The sequence below is a fragment of the Acartia tonsa genome, unplaced genomic scaffold, assembly GCF_053477335.1.
Source record: "Acartia tonsa isolate MP-2025a unplaced genomic scaffold, ASM5347733v1 sca9, whole genome shotgun sequence".
In the NCBI taxonomy this organism is placed as follows: Eukaryota; Metazoa; Arthropoda; class Copepoda; order Calanoida; family Acartiidae; genus Acartia; species Acartia tonsa.
This window is the reverse complement of record NW_027649603.1, coordinates 1-17,364: the sequence shown is the minus strand read 5'-3', so window position 1 is coordinate 17,364 and position 17,364 is coordinate 1. Positions and strand designations below refer to the sequence as shown.

At 32.6% G+C, this 17,364-nt stretch overlaps 1 protein-coding gene across 1 annotated transcript in view; it reads left to right on the top strand.

Moving 5' to 3' along the window:
* Positions 1-9,959, top strand: part of LOC145311630 (putative E3 ubiquitin-protein ligase ariadne-2) — a gene marked incomplete at its 3' end in the record, with an annotated part of 28,224 nt that extends 18,265 nt beyond the window's left edge. The window contains 3 exon segments of the mRNA XM_080150561.1: positions 1,233-1,301; positions 8,842-8,985; positions 9,838-9,959. Coding sequence (XP_080006687.1) covers positions 1,233-1,301; positions 8,842-8,985; positions 9,838-9,959 — 335 coding nt within the window.
* Positions 9,960-17,364: the final 7,405 nt, after the last annotated feature.

Sequence of the window (17,364 nt, the reverse complement as noted above, 5' to 3'; positions counted from 1 at the left end):
ATAAAGGTTGAAAAACTTTGACATCCGATTGTAGATTATAATGGTACCCAAATTTTATAAACATGATACAGAAGGGGTAATTTTGTATTTTTTTATCATTAGTGATGTTGTACAACAATTTATCGTCCATTGTCTTATCCCTTTAGATCCCTGGATTTTCCATAATAAACTTCAATAAAAAATCACCAAACATCGACTAAAAAGTAAAAATACACAAAATTCCTAAAGTTCATTAATCTTGAATTTAAAAATCAACAGGAAAAAAAGAATACTTTGACACCGGGGATGTAAAGGGGTAAGGCAATGGCCTATAAATTGATGTTCATTCCCAATGACGATACATAAAATTACCCCTGCAGTAGATTACAATTAGTGTTGAAACATTTGGGCACTTGACTAAAAGAATTAATCAATCAAAGTTGTAAAGCCAACAAATATGAAAAGTTATATTAAAACTTTGGGGACTAGTGTAATAAACAGGCCAATGTCCCCTCCCTCCGTGAAAAAGAACGCTTTGACGCAGCAGCTAGCGACATGAAAGGTACATTAATCATTTTTGACAACAACAAAGTATTTCTTTCTTTTTTTTAAAGTTAAGGAAAACTGAAAATTTTACATTTTCCTAAAATAAGTTTCAGTGAATAGGATCAGAGAGAGAGGGGGGACAATGGGTTGTTTATTACACCAGTCCCCAAAGTCCTCTATTAACGTTTGGGGACCTTGGTGAAATTTAATTGGTTGGTTAATTAAGATGATTGTTCAAACGTTTCACGAATTTTAATCTACAAAAGGGATAATTTTGTGTAACATCATTGGGGATGTACATCAATTTACCAGCCATTGTCTTATTTCTTTAGACCCCCCAGAATAGGATAGCAAAAAGGAAAAATGAATATAGAAATGTACAATTATGAGATTTAAAACCATTTTTTTAGCCCCTGACTTTGGCATCTCGGGGCTAAAAAACTGGTTTTAATCCTATAATTGTACATTTCATATCCGCGGAAAGCTGTTTATAATATTATTATCGCGTCGTATTATAGATAGCTTTCCGCGGATATTAAAATTAAAAATAATATGATTTGTTAGCCCCGAGGGGCCGAAGAACCGGGCTAACAAAACTGGTAGGTATTAATTTTATGATTTTTAGTTTAACATTCGTGGAAAATTGTCTGTAATACGGTGCTATATACATGATTTTTCAGTATGGCTGAGATTATTTTTTTATTTAGTGGGAGAACCATAGTAGAAGTATGAAGCTGGAGGCTGCGACCCTAGAGAAAATTAACAATAGAATAGAGGTAACATTATTTACAATTATAAGAAACATAATTACCACCCTTTACCACCTTTTTCACAACATTAGAGAAAATCAATAATAGAATAGAGGTAAGATTTATTTATAATTATAAGAAACATAATTACCCCCTTCACCACCTTTTTCACCACATAAAAGAAAATCAATATCAGAATAGATGTAATATTTATTTTTAATTATAAGAAACATAATTACCCCCCTTTCATCACTTTTTGTAGATTGTATCAGTGTGGTGAAAAAGTTTGTAACAACTTATTAAGATTTAATAAAAGTACCCAAAGTTTTAAGCTAATGAGACAGAAAATGTGTTAATAAAACTTTGGTTTCCAGTTAAAATTCTGTAAAATAATAGTTAATTTGTAACCATGATTTATAAGAAAAAACAATTTAAGGTAAGTTTCTACATCAAAATAGACCAAAAAAGGCCTAAAAACCCCATTTTCGCCCATTTCCGCAGGGTTTTTCGTACCTAACCTAAGCTAAAAATAGAATTTTTTTTCATTTAGATGTAGTACCCCTTATAGGATTAGGCTTATGTACCAAGTTTCAAGAATCTAGTTCAATATTTAGACCGTTTTGCTCACTGTTTAAGTTCTGATGTCATTACATACCCCCCCCCCCCCTCTTATATGATTTCAAAATATTATTTTGAGGAAAACATTTAAAGTGACCATTTAGAAAATCTTATTTTTCTCTCAATACTTGCATGTTCAAAAACACAAAATTGTACAAGAAATACAAAAAACAACAAGGATGACAACATCCATAAGTAGCGAAGCATAAAAAAAACCTGGATATAGACTAAGAGTTTATAAAAGACTAGATTCATTAAAAAAAAACACGAAACCTTTCTCATTTTTTTATGATATTTATATTTTGTGTCATGACTGACATACTGACGGACAAAATAAATTACATACTGTATGCACACTTAACTAAAAAAAAATCAGCCTTCTATCTCGAATAGCAGCTGAGAAAATAACAATTGACCCCATAGCGTTACGGACTGATTGACGGACGGACGGACAGATAAAGTGAATTATTGAGTAGCTTCGCTACAAAAATAAACTATGAGGATAATTATTGGTTTTCGATGCAACTATGTTACAAAGTATTTGCCTCTTACAATAAAAACAAGGATGACAACACCCAAAATTGTTAACATTGCATAATATGTAGGTACTAGCGACTACGCCCCTAGAGGCCTTTTTTATGGATGGGGGGGGGGGGGGGCTGAGTTGACCCTCCTCTAGACATTAAAGTTAAAAAAGAAAAAGTAAAAAAAAGTTTCTATGGGGATGGGTTATTTTTTGTCCAGGGGTTGTTTCTCTTGGGAGGGTGGAGGTACCTTACTACAAAATAGTTGAAAATATTTCTAGGTCTAATGTTAATAGGGTTGGCAATCCGAATCCGGGAACCGGAATCCGCCCAATTTTTGGTCAATTTTGGAATCCGAATTCGGAATCCGTTTTTTAATAGCGGATTCGGATTCAGAATTGGTAGGCTAAAATTAGCGTCTTGATTTCCCCCTTATCATCATAAAGATTATCATCATTATATATAAAATCTTTAAAAATCTGGTTCGATTCTCGGAAGTGAATTATAGAGAACACCAAGAACATTAATTTTTAGGACATATGTAGTACTTAAATTTTTTATTTTTTTAAAAATGCCTTTAAGATATTGCTAGAATCCGGAATCCGCGGGAAACCGCCATTTTTTGGACGGATTCTTGAAAGAATCCGAATCCGGTCCTAAATTTTAACTGATTGCCATCCCTAAATGTTGAGCTTCCCAACTATTGAGAACTCCATAAGTTCAGTAGTTATCGAAATCTATAGACAAAATAAAACCTTACTGCTTTATATATTACCCGTTCTGTCTATTAATTGGGAGTCTCGACAGGTTATAAGTCAACGAATGAGATGACGTATTCATAAAACTTTGGAAACCATTTTCTCGTATTCAATAAAATCCGGTGGATAGGAACCGGTTCTCATCCATACGAAAAAACTATGTCTAGCATCGTATTATGTCAAGCTTTCTACGAATATAAAAATGTACAATCATAAGTAAAAAACCAGTTTTTTTAGCCTGTGCCTTCGGCACCTCGGGGCTAAAAAATCTGTTTTTAATCTTATAATTGTACTTTCTATATCCGCGGAAAGCTGTTTATAATACGATGCGAGAAATAACTAATAAGTTATCCTTTGATTCTAGCCGGGTCATTCAGTTGAAAAAAAATGCAATTAAGAAAAGTATGTTTTAACACAGGGAGGGAGGGGACATTGGACTGTAAATAACACAAGTGCCCAAAGTTTTATAATAATGTTATCTTATTCGTTTGCTCTAAAACTGTCGATACTTTTATTGAATTCTAATTAGAAGGTTACAAACTTTTCAACCAATAGTTTAAATCTAAAGAAGGGGTAATTTTGATAATTGCATTGTGGATGTATATCAATTTATTTTCATTATCTTTTCCCTTAATGATTCCTGATTGCAACAGAATACAAATATGAAAAGTATGCTTGAACAATACTCTGATAATTATGCAAGTATTACTCAGTAAAAGCAGGGATCTCAAGGGATAAGACAATGGCTGATAAATTGAAGTACTTACCCAATGATTGTTAAAAATAAGTCCCCAAAGTTGTTAAGCCAACGAATAAGAAAACGTTATTATAAAACTTTTGGGACTAGTGTAATAAACAACCCAATGTCCCCTCCCTCCCTGCTAAAAAGTATGTTTAACAATTCTCTGATAATTATGCAAAGGATTACTCAGTAAAAGCAAGGATCAAAAGGGATAAGACAATGGCCGATAGTTTGAAGTACTTACCCAATGATGACACACAAAATTAAACCTTTTCTTTAGTGGTTGAAAGGTTTAAACGTTTGGACACTCAACTTAATGAACTAATTAATCAAAATTCAATAACAGTCCCCAAAGTTGGTAAACCAACGAATAATAAAACGCATTTTAAAACTTTTGGGACTAGTTTCCCTGAAGAAAAGTACGTTTAACAATACTCTAATAATTATGCAAGTATTACTCACTAAAAGCAAGGATCTAAAGGGATAAGACAATGGCCGATAAATTGAAGTACATACCCAACGACGATACACAATATCAACCCTTTATGTAGATAACATTTAGTGGTTGAAATGTTTGGACACTCAACTTAATGAATTAACCAATCAAAGTCCCCAAAATTTCAAAGTAAATGAATTAGAAAACATTATTATAAAACTTTGGGTACCCGTGCAGTGTCAATTATAGTTCAATGTTCCCTTCCTTCTCGACGACACAGAATTTAAAAATATTTGTTTATCGTCTATTTGCCTATCCCTGTAATCTATGCAAGAAAGCACTTTTAAGTAATGATTCATGGGTTATACCTTTTTATACTTTGTAGTAGCGAAGCTACTCTATAATCAACTTTGTCCGTCAGTCAGTCCGTATAGCTGTCTTTTTATCAGCTTAACATTTTTTGTCAAGATACCCTTTTTTAAAGAGCATACAGTATACAATTTACTTGGTCCGTCAGTCTATTGTTCATGCTACAATAGACATATATTTATTTTTATAGAGGTTTCGTGATTTTCTATTATATATCCTTTTTCTCCAGGGAAGGATGGAACATTGGACTGTCTAATACTCTACTCCCTTAAGATTTACAGTAAATACTTTGGGAACTTTTTGGATTTTGATTAGTTGTTTCATCAAACTGAGTGTCTAAACGTTTCATCCACTAATTGTAATCTACAGAAGGTGTAATTTTTGGTATTATCATTGGGGATGTACATCAATTTATCAGCCATTGTCTAATTCCTTTAGATCTCTGGTTTTTAAGGCCATTGAACATCTAGTCTACAACTCAATATTCGTTTGTTCATCCATGATTTTTTTGTGCTTTATTACTTATGGTTGTTGTTATCCTTGATTTGTTTTTGCATTAAAGGGGGGGGGGGCGAAAGTGACACTTTTTGAAACCAAAACTAAAAGTCAAAGGAACTCAACTAAAAAAAGAGTTACAGGTCTGACATTTTGCATGGCAGTTGCTTTATAGGGGTACAATATGGAAATGTGAAGAAACGGCGGCGCAACCGCCGAAAACCGCCGAGAAAAGGCAACAAAAATTACGGCGGGAAACGGCGTTTTTCGGCGGTTGCGCCGCCGTTTCTTCACAGTTCCATATTGTACCCCTATAAAGCAACTGCCATGCAAAATCTCAGACCTGTAACCCTTTTTTTAGTTGAGTTCCTTTGTTGACTCTTAGTTTTGGTTTCAAAAAGTGTCACTTATTGAGTCATAACGACTTTTTTTCTTTACTTATATAATCATTACTACATAGGATTCGAATTTAAGTAAATCTCAGAGATAAAGTAGACAATGGTCTGTTTATTACACTAGTCCCCAAAGTTTTATCATAACATTTATTTGCCGGCTTAACAACTTTGGGGACTTTTATTATACTTTGATTGTTTGATTCAATAAGTTGAGTGTCCAAACTTTTCAACCACTATATTTAATCATTATTGGGGAATGGGATATACATTAATTTATCGGGTATTGTCTTATCCCTTTAGATCCCTGAATATTATCCTCTTTAAAATTTTTAAATTAAGAACTTTTATGAAATTGTAATTATGAATTAAATGAATAATGAATAATAGATTTAGGTAGCAAAATTTATGTATAGTCCCTTAAGTGGCAACGACTCTTAAGGGCCGATTCGTCGTATTTTTACAGTAGCTTTTAAAAGGTTATTTTAGGTTAGGTTATGTTAGGACAGGTGATTGCCACACAGGGTCAGGTAATTAGCCCTGCATGGTTAGAAAATTCGACGAATCGCCCCTTGAGGTGCATTACCACGAAAGGGACTATACCTCATAATTTCTCAACAAATCTTGTGTATTGGTTTGTCCGTCGGATATGCCCTATTTGGAACGTTTTAGTTCAATAAAATCAGAGACCTTGTGAGTTGAAATTATTATTGTAAAAATTTTAATAATACTAGTTAGGAAGCATCAAAATTCATTTGAAGTATACAAAGTTTTTGAGCCTACGAATAAGATGACGTTTGTATAAAACTTTGGGGACCAATGTAGTTTACAGACAAAAGTCCCCTATCTCACTGTAGAAAAGGCATCCTATTTATTTTGTGCTTCGCTTCTTATGGATGTTGTCATCCTTGTTACTTATTACTTAATAAATCAAATATATTAATAATACCTAATGGATTTATTATTACTTGGATCTTACAATACAATTATCATGTACTCTAATAAAGAGAAACTTACAGCTGGCTGTAATAACAAAATTCCAATCCACCCCATCCCCTCCCCTCCTACTGGATGAACTAACTGACCAACAAGGGATTCTTGCAAGGGGGGGGGGGACAATGAGCTGTTTATTACACTAGTCCCTAAAGTTTTCAAAAATGTTTTCTTATTCGTTGGCTTCACAACTTTTAGTGAATTTTAAATGGTCGATTCATTGATTTGAGTGTCCAAATATTTCAACCAATAATTGTAATCTATAGAAGAGGGAATATTGTGTATCATTATTGGGGATAAACATCCCTTTAAATCCCTAGATGTCTTGTCCATGTTAGCAACCTTAATTTTTCCCCTGTCATAATATCCACGTATATTCTATATCCATTAATATATAACAGATGTCAAATTACGTTGCTATTTTCAATAATATTTCAATTAAATAAAATTCACGATTTTTTTGCCAAAGTCAAAAGAACGTTCAGGGATCTTAAGGGATAAGACAATGAACGATAAATTGATGTACATACCCAATGATGTTAAACAAAATTAGCCAATATATAGCTTGAAATATATAGTAGCATTATTTACAGTGCTAGTTTGAACCAACCAATCAAGAGTTGGTAAAGGTACCCAAAGTTTTTATTCCGAATAATGCGAAAAAATTTTCATAATACTTTGGGTACCAGCATAATTTCAAGTCCAATGTCTCCTTCCCCTCCCTGAAAGAACTTCTATCCAGTAATTTTAATCGTTCCAGACATGTAAAGTTTTTTTTATATTTTAATACCAACAGGCTGCGTCCCAAGCATATCTGTATTCAAGGATCTGTTTATTGCATTAGTCCCCAAAGTTTTATAAGAGCGTTTTCTTATTCGTTAACAACCTAGGGAACTTTTATTGAATTGTGATTTGTTGTTTTATTAAGTTGAGTGTCCAAACGTTTCAAACTGTAATCTATAGAAGAGAAACTTTTGTGTATAATCATTGGGAATGTTCATTAATTTATCGGCCATTGTCTTATCCCTTTAGTTCCCTGCATTAGTTCCCAAAGTATATAATAACGTTTTCTTATTCGTTGGCGAATTAACTTAGGGAACTTTTTTATCTGAGTTTGTCCATTAAGTTGAGCGTTCAAACGGTTCAACCACTTATTGTAATCTACACAAGGCAAAATTTTGTGTATCAACATTAAGAATGTACATCATTTTATCGGCCATTGTCTTATCCCTTTAGATCCATGGGTGTTAGTACATTTTTCTCTATATAGAGGCCCCAAACTTAGATAATTTCTCTCTTTATATTTCTTGGAAAATTTGTTATATATAATTTATCTAATATTATATACCTACCTATATTTTTTAAAGCAAAACTATTCTATAATTAGGGTCTTTTCGTCCCTACGTAACGGATAGCTCTTTTCGTTAATTTAAGCATGTTGGAATTGTCCTATCGATTTCAAACTTTGCATGGTTATTCCTGTAGTAGTTTGGTACGATTTTGAAAGTATAGCAACTCTATAATCGTTACCAGAATGTCCGTTCGTCTATTTTTAACTTTTTTAACGGCAAATTTTTGTGTGATATAATTCTCCAATTGATCTAATTTTTTTTAAAACTGATTCCTAGGATAACAAAGTACAATGTAAAGCATCTCTATAATCAAGTCATAAAAATGTTAGTATGTCCTTAAAAATCATCCTGTATTTAAGCAGTTTTTCAACAAGTTTACTTACAAGTTTGTTTCGACTTTTATACATTTAATATTCTGATTATTCAGTTCTGACACTCTACAAGTCTTAATGTTAGTTTGTTCAACCGCTTCAGAGCTTCCCTTTATGGATGTTGTCATCCTTGTTTTAATATTATATATTTCAAACCTACGTAAATATTTAGGTAAATTATTGGAAAGGAGGATGTTTTTTAGCATTTTTAAAAGCGAAGCCATTCTATATAGGGATCTAAAGAGATAAGACAATGGCCGATAAATTGATGTACATCTCCGATGATGTTACAATAATAATTCCCTTCTGTAGATTACAATTACAATGTTGAAACGTTTGAACACTCAACTTAATGAATCAACCAATCAAAATTCACTAAAAAGTTCACAAAATTCATTCAAAATGTTCCCAAAGTTGTTAAGCCAATGAATAAGAAAATGTCATAATAAAAAAATGAGGACTAGTGTAGGTAATAAACAGCTTTAGACAAAAAAAACCTTACTACTTTATGTTATAGGATAAAGTGAAGGCGAGCTGCGGGACCTGGATTGACTGGCAGTACCTGCTGGACGCTGCCAACCTGTTGGCCAAGTGTAGATACACCCTGCAGTACACCTATCCCTACGCTTACTACATGATGCCTTGTCCCAGGAAACAGTTGGTAAGCATAAATAGCCTTAAACCATCCTATAAGCTCTTGTGGAGGTGGGGAACCTATCCCTACGCTTATTACATGATGCCTTGTCCGAGGAAACAGTTGGTAAGACTTTATTAGTGGTTTTTTCCTTGATTTAACCCGTTAAAACCGGACTTTTCAATGTATTCAAAAGGGCAGAAAGAAGCTGAAAAATAGCTTAAAACCATCCCAAGACTTAAATCTGGAAATGAAATAGCTTAAAACTTTCTTTGGTACCAATGTGAAGCCTTTCCAGTTAAGAGCTTTGTGAGATCTTAAGGGACAAACAATACAGTAGGATTCCTGCAATTTATTAATATGCTATGTCATTAATGTATATATTTTTTTGACCAATAAAAATCACCCAAAAGTAAGTAACCAATAAAAATCATCTAAATTTATGAATTGACCAATGAGAATCCCCTAAATTTATCAATTGACCAATGAGAACCCTCTAAATTTATGAACTGACCAATTAGAATCCTCTAAATTTATTAATTGGCCAATAAGAATCCTCTAAATTTATTAAGTGACCAATGAGAATTCTCTTAATGTACCAATTGATCAATGAGAATCCTCTAAATATACGAATTGACCAATGAGAATCCTCTAAATTTAAGAATTGACCAATAAAAATCCTCTAATTTAGGAATTGACCAATAAAAATCCTCTAAATTTAGGAATTGACCAATAAGAATCCTCGAAATTTAGGAATTAACCAATAAGAAGTCCTCTAAATTTATAAACTGATCAATGAGAATTCTCTTAATTTAAGAATTGACCAATGAGAATCCTCTAAATATATAAATTGACCAATGAGAATTCTCCATATTTTAGTTTGAATACAATCAAGCTCAGCTGGAGGCAGAGATAGAGAATCTTTCTTGGAAGATTGAGCATGCTGAAACAACGGACCGCGGTGATCTGGAGAATCAGATGGACATTGCTGAAAAATTAAGGTACGCTATTTGTAAACTGTAAACTATCAAATGCCCTTCTCCAGTCTAAAAACTAGGGTTGGCAATTCGCTCAATTATTTTATTTAAAAATAAAAAAATCTAACCCGTACAGCGGCCATTTTTTAACCCTTACTTAACTTAACCTAACCCAAAATAAGCAAGAAAAGCTACCTTCTGTGAAAATAAATAAAAAAAACGTTGTATTCTACCCATCATTTTACTTGTAGTTAAGAAACAATAAAATACTTTTTTGGTTCTGCCTGCCACATTTTAAATAAAAAAAATAATGAACCAACCAATCAAAATTCAATTCAAGTCCCCAAAGTTGTTTAGCCAACGATGAATAAAACGTCATTTAAAAACTTTGGGGACTTGTGTAATAAAGAGCCCAATGTTCCCTTCCTCCCTAAGTTGCACTACTGAAAAATATGAAATTTATTTACAGTTTTGTAGACTTAAAAAATATATATGCTGCTAATTCATTTCTGACACTCTTCAAGTGTTAATGTTCGTTTGTCCTACCGTTCCAGAGCTTCGTTTTTATGGATGTTGTCATCCTTGTTTTAATCCTGTTAATATAAGGAACTGCATTTTGTTTTTAATCTTTAATCCTCTTATATTTTATGCTTTTATGCATATATTACTTCAATAAGTTTCATATTTTTTAGTAGCGCTTTCCAGAGAGAGAGGGGACAATGGGCTGTTTTATACACTAGTCCCCAAAGTTTTACAATAAAGTTTTTTTATTCTTTGACTTAACAACTTTGGGGACTTTAAATTTGAATTTGATTAGTTGGTTAATTAAGTTGAGTGTTTAAACGTTTCAACTACAGTGTGTTTTTTTTTATGAGAACTTTTTTGAAAGCAATTTTACCCCACTTAAAGTTATCAGAATTTAATGATTAATGGCTTATTTTCTCCGTTTTTTAAGGGAATTTATAGAACATTAAAAAAATATTACAGTTTTGGTTAAAAAAGTACAGTAAAATGTAAAATTCAAAACTTAGGTGTCAACATCTAAAAATGGTTTTAGCGCATTTTTCTTATGTTAAAATTTTCTACCCTTTGCAAGAAAAAAATTGGATTTTCAGTAGTCGACTTTGGGGGGCCAGTACTCCCTCCCTGATTGAGATATGACCTGCAAACTTTGATATGTTCTAGTATATGTCCCCAATAGTATCTGTATTAATTTTTAACTCTAGATCTCAACTTTGAAGCGTTTCGCAGCCATTCTTGCAAAAGGTAGAAAATTTGAACTTAAGAAAAATGCGCTAAAACCATTTTTAGATGTTGACACCTGAGTTTTGAATTTTACATTTTACTGTACTTTTTTAACCAAAACTGTAATATTTTTTTAATGTTCTATAAATTTCCTTAAAAAACGGAGAAAATAAGCCATTAATCATTAAATTCTGATAACTATAAGTGGGGTAAAATTGCTTTCAAAAAAGTTCTCATAAAAAAAAACACTGTACTAATTTTAATCTACAGATTGGTAACTTTATGTGTCATCATTGGGGATGATTGTACATCAATTTATCGGCCATTGTCTTATCCCTTTAGATTCTTAACCGCAGTCTATATATTACTAGGTATTATATTGCTTTCCCTAAGAAAGCAGTGACACCCCTCACTCGAAAATTCAAAATCAGGGTGGTTTTTTTCCTACTTTTATCCCCAATAGGTACCCTCCAAGCCCTAACCCTGTGGGGCTACCCAATAACCAATATAACCTAAACTAACCTGATCTGACATAAAGTTAGAAAAAAAATAAACTGGAGATTTACCAGTAGCAACTAGGAGCTTTCCATTTGAGGGAGGAGGAAGGGGGCAAATAATAGCCTAAAACCACTACACATGCCTTCAATTTAAACCCCGAACCACTTCATTATGCAATCTATATTTTCCTGGATATTTTGTCTATGGTAGTCCATAAGTATACAGTTTTACAGTACATTGTTTCTATTTGTTAAAGCAACACGTATGATAAAAGAAAAAGATTCTTTTTAAAGTAAAATGCTTATATATCAATTGAAATCTATATTTTTTGATTTTCTACTGATCCACTTCATTATGCAAATCAAAATAAAATCAATGGGAAAACGTTTGTTTTGCACTTTTCTCCACTTTTCAAAATTGATTATGATAAAATAACAATTTTTTAAGGGATTTATGCATTAATTATAATGAAAAACAGTTTAAGGTAGATTTTAATGATTTTTCTAACTAATAGATAATTTTAAAAATGAAATTCAATCCCTATCACTTTAGAGGACAGCTGCTGACCCCCAGTCTTATGGATGAAGCTAAATACATGTTAAAGATAAAAATAACCCTCAAATGTACACAAAAATGTTTTTTGATGTGTTAAAAAAATCCATTTTAAAATCTTTATTTTGAGGATGATGGCCTTAAAGATGTTCTTACTGGTGGTGATGGTGAGCCAAATGTTATCTAAGTACATGACCATTACAACAACTTGTCTATTAACCTATGTACCATTTTTTGTAGTCATAGCAGCCTCCAATAGAGCCTCACGACATGAAACATAACCATTATCAAAAAACTACATTATTTACTTTATGAATTTTAGTAATTAAAATTGTATTTTTTTCTTTTTTAATATTGCGTGGCTGGAGGCTGCTATGACTACAAAAGTTGGACCGTAGTTCAATATATAAGTATTCATTATGGGCATGCACTTTGATAACATTTAGCTCACCATCCCCACCAGTAAGAGCATCTTATAGGCCATCATCCTCAAAATCAAGATTTTAAAATGGATTTTTTTAACACATCAAAAAACATTTTTGTATATTTTTGAGGGTTATTTTTATTTTTAACATGTATTTAGCTTCATCCATAAGACTGGGGGTCAGCAGCTGTCCTCTAAAGTGATAGGAATAGAATTTATTTTTTAAAATTATTTATTAGTTAGAAAAATCATTAAAATCTACCTTAACTGTTTTTCATTATAATTAATGCATAAATCCCTTAAAAAATTGTTATTTTATCATAATCAATTTTGAAAAGTGGAGAAAAGTGCAAAACAAACGTTTTCCCATTGATTTTATTTTGATTTGCATAATGAAGTGGATCAGTAAAAAATAAAAAAATATAGATTTCAATTGATATATAAGCATTTTACTTTAAAAAGAATCTTTTTCTTTTATCATACGTGTTGCTTTAACAAATAGAAACAATATACTGTAAAGCTGTACACTTATGGACTACCATAGACAAAATATCCAGCAAAATATAGATTGCATAATGAAGTGGTTCGGGGTTTAGAAAAAAATGTCTAGACCCATTCTAAAATATATAATGCTTCTCTTTAAAATGAAAACCTAACCTAATCGTCCTCAAGGTTGTTAAGCCAAGGAATAAGAAAATTTATTATTAAACTTTGGGGACTAGTGTAATATTACCCTTCTTTTCTGATTAAATAAGAGAAAAAAAAACTTATGTAACAAACATGTGACGAAAATGTATAAAAAATCGAGAGAGAGATATTGGTTTTATAACTATTTATATATACATATATGTACGATAGGAAAGTTCTTTTTTATATATATATATTGCTTCTCTTTAACTCTGGGATCTAAAGGGATAAGACAATTGACGATAAATTGATGTACAATTACATCCGCAATGACAATATTACCCCTTCTGTAGATTACAATTGGTTGAAAAGTTTTGACACTACCAGTTCAAAGTAATGTTTTTTTTTTGTTAAATATTATTGGAAAATTGTCTGTAATGCGATGCTATGAATGATTTTTCAGTATCGCTGAGAGCCGGTTCCAATCCACTGGATATTAATTGCTTTCGAAGCCTTACTGATAATAGTTATTTATCGCAACGTATTAAAAACAGCTTTCCACGGATATAAAAATGTACAACTATATGATTAAAATCCGATTTTTTAGCCATGAGATGCCGAAGGCATAGGCTAACATTATGATTGTACATTTTATATTAGTAGAAAACTGGATATTATAATACGATGCTAGACATAGTTTTTTCGTATTGCTGAGAGCCGGTTTTAATCCATTGGATATTAATTTGATATGAATTCGAAGTGGATAAATATTATTCTTGTTTTTCAGCTACAAATATATTCAATTTCTCTCAATATAAATTGGAGGATTTTTTATTTACATAAAATAATTTATACAACAATAATTCTACTTTCGATTTTTCTTCTCATACAACCTTGGGGCCTCTTCTAGGGATTTTCATGGAAGGGAGGGGACTTTGGAATATAAATTACACTGGTACCCAAAGTTTTGACACTGCTAAAACCAACCAATCAAAAGTTACCCAAAGCTTTTTTCTCTTACAACTTTGGGGCCTCTACGGGGTAGAATAGTAACAGGATGTTTGTCTTTGTACATGTGTATAAAGCTAACCACTGAACTGTTACGGTTCTCCTTTGCAGTGGTGCTTCACATAGGTCCTGGGAAGGTTTATAGCTATTTTGGGGGAGGTTACCACCTACACCCTTCCAATAAAATAGAGAGTGCGGTCGAATTTAAGCCTTTCATCAAATCATGTGCCCCTAGAGGCCTCTAGTAATTTATACAACAATAATTTTACTTTTGCTTTTTTCCTCTCATACAACCTTGAGGCCTCTTTTAAGGTTTTCAAGGGAGGGAGGGGACATTTGACTGTAAATTACACTGGTATTTTATTTTGTTGTGTTTTAGTGATTTTAACCTAGTAGTGTACAAACTTTTCAACCAATGATTTTAATCTGATCTTAATTAAAGATTTGACACTGTTAGAACCAACCAATCAAAATTTACCCAAAGCTTTTTTCTCTTACAACCTTGGGGCCTCTTCGGAGTAAAAAAGTAACAGGATGTTTGTCTGTGTACATGTGTATAAAGCTTAAGATGTTGATAACCACTGAACTGTTACGGTTCTCCTTTGCAGTGGTGCTTCACATAGGTCCTGGGAAGGTTTATAACTATCACTTTCCCAAGAGAAATCAATAAAAAATTCTTCCTCCCCCTTATATTTTTCTTTTTAACAGTCAGGCCCCTTGCCGCACCTTAATCGGTTTGGGGGGGGGGGTCGTTCAACGCCCCCTCCCCCTTATTATCTCACTTCCTATTAGAGCTAGAGGGCTAAAATTTTTGTGCAAGTCCTCTGTTTGATAATGAATTTCTGATTTTAAGTAAGTCAAAGTCAATTTTCGCTTCCTTCACCCTTTTATTTAATAACCTTTGTTCAAGGGGGGGTCAACAACTTCCCCATTACCCTCTATATATTCTGCTTCAAAAATTATTAAAACGTTTAAATGTTCTTTATGACATGCTATTATAAAATCTCTAGTACAGATTTACTCTTATGTTAAAATTTCCATAAATTTAGAAATTTTGCATTTTAATAAAACATTTGTTCTTTAATATAAGGTTAAAAAAGAAAAAGGTACGACCAGGGATCTAAAGGGATAAGACAATTGTAAAGAAGAACCATAATGGTTCAGCGGGTAGCAAGATCATTCAGTACAGACAGACACAACCTTTGCCTTTGCCCCCCCCCCCAAAAAAAAAAATATTTTGCGGTATTAGGATTTTTTCGCTGTTTACCTATAAAACCACTAGCGGCTACGTCCCTAGAGGCCTTTAGGGGCACTTGAGGAGGGAAAAGTCGAATTTCATAACCTAATTTATTATTTTGAAAAGAATAAGTAAAAAAAAATTCGGGGGGGGGGCGGGAATTTTTTTTTAAGGGGGGGTAAGTAATTTATATATTTACTTTTAAAAATTGTAATTTTTTTTTTTGGGGGGGAAGTATTTTTTTTTAGGGGCGATTTCTCTTGGGAGGCTGGTGGTACCCTCCCCCTAAATAGTTATAAACCTTCCCAGGGCCTATGAGAAGCTACCCTGTAAAGGAGAACCCGATCAGTTCAGCGGTTAGTGAGATCCTTCGGTACAAACTGACACACAAACACACAGGCAAACAGACATCCTGTTACTTTAGTATAAGGATTTAGGACACAATCGTGGTTTATTTTTGATTTGTTTTTGATTTATTTTTAAACTAACGTCTTTGACCCTAGCATCTAGGGGCTCTATGTTTAAACGGATTAATCTTTTGATGAAATAATAATTAGTAGACAAATATTTAGAAAGAAAAACTTACCACTTAAATGGATAGGTTACAGTTAGGACTTAAAGAAAAAATCTATGCATTTAAAGGATTAGTATTCTAGTAATTTACAATAAACTAGCACCTACGCTTCTACAAGCCTCTAGGGGCAGTTGAGGTAGTTGGGGGAAAGTCGGCCCCGCCTATTTTCAATTTGAGTGTCATAAAGAAAATCTAAAGAATTTTTTTTTTGTGGAAATAGAAAATAGCCTAAAACCACCAAAGGACCAGTAGGTACATTCCCTGAAGGGTAGAATCCCTGATTGGTTTAGTGGTCACCGAGATCTTAAGGGACAGACGGACGGACAGACATCATTCTACTTTGTATCATAGATAAGTTGAATTTGATATGAAGGAAGGTATCAAATTGCCATGAATGTTTTGTTGTTGAAATAATGTTAAATTGAACGCAAAATCAACCAAGGATGCCAGCAGTGCATTGTAAGCAGAACAATGTGCCACTTGCCAGAGATATAAAGGGATAAGATATTGGCCTATAAATTGATGTATTTCTCCAATGATGATACACAAATTACCCCTTCTGTAGATCAAAATTAGTAGTTGAAACGTTTGAACACTCAACTTAATGAACTTACCAATCAAAATTCAAAGGTTTCCAAAGTTGTTAAGCCAACGAACAAGAAAACTTCTTTAGGGGTAGAGGAATATACAAAAAATACAAAATGTTAATAGCTAACTTGCTCTCTCTCTCTCGATCGAGTTATACTTTTTAGTGAAGCTTTACAGAGGTTCTGAGATGGTGTTAGAATATTTTAGTTTTAGATTCAAGCTTTGTTAGGCTATTTTCTGCCTGAATTTAGAACCCTAAGATGTTAAGGGCGCAGCTGCTAGTATTTAATAAAGGGAAAAGTAGGTTGCGGGTAAAATCCGTAAAGGTTGTGTGTTTCAAGTTAAAAACAGCAGTAGAACGATAAAAATTTATGTTAACTTTTTAAAAAAAATTGTCTTTAGTTCTTTTCAATAAGAAATACACATATTTAGTGAATATTTTCGTTCTACTACTATTTTTAAGCCTTAAAACACACACTTTTACGGATTTTACCCGCAACCTTCTTTTCCCCTAATGACCTATTTAAGATGACATAGTTTATTGTAGAGTAGCTCCCCCTCACAATTATAAACAATGTTAAACTCGTGTTAAATCAATGAAAATTTACTGATTAGATTATAATAATAGCATGTAATAAACATTTTATTTGTGTAAAAAAAACAAGTCACCTATATT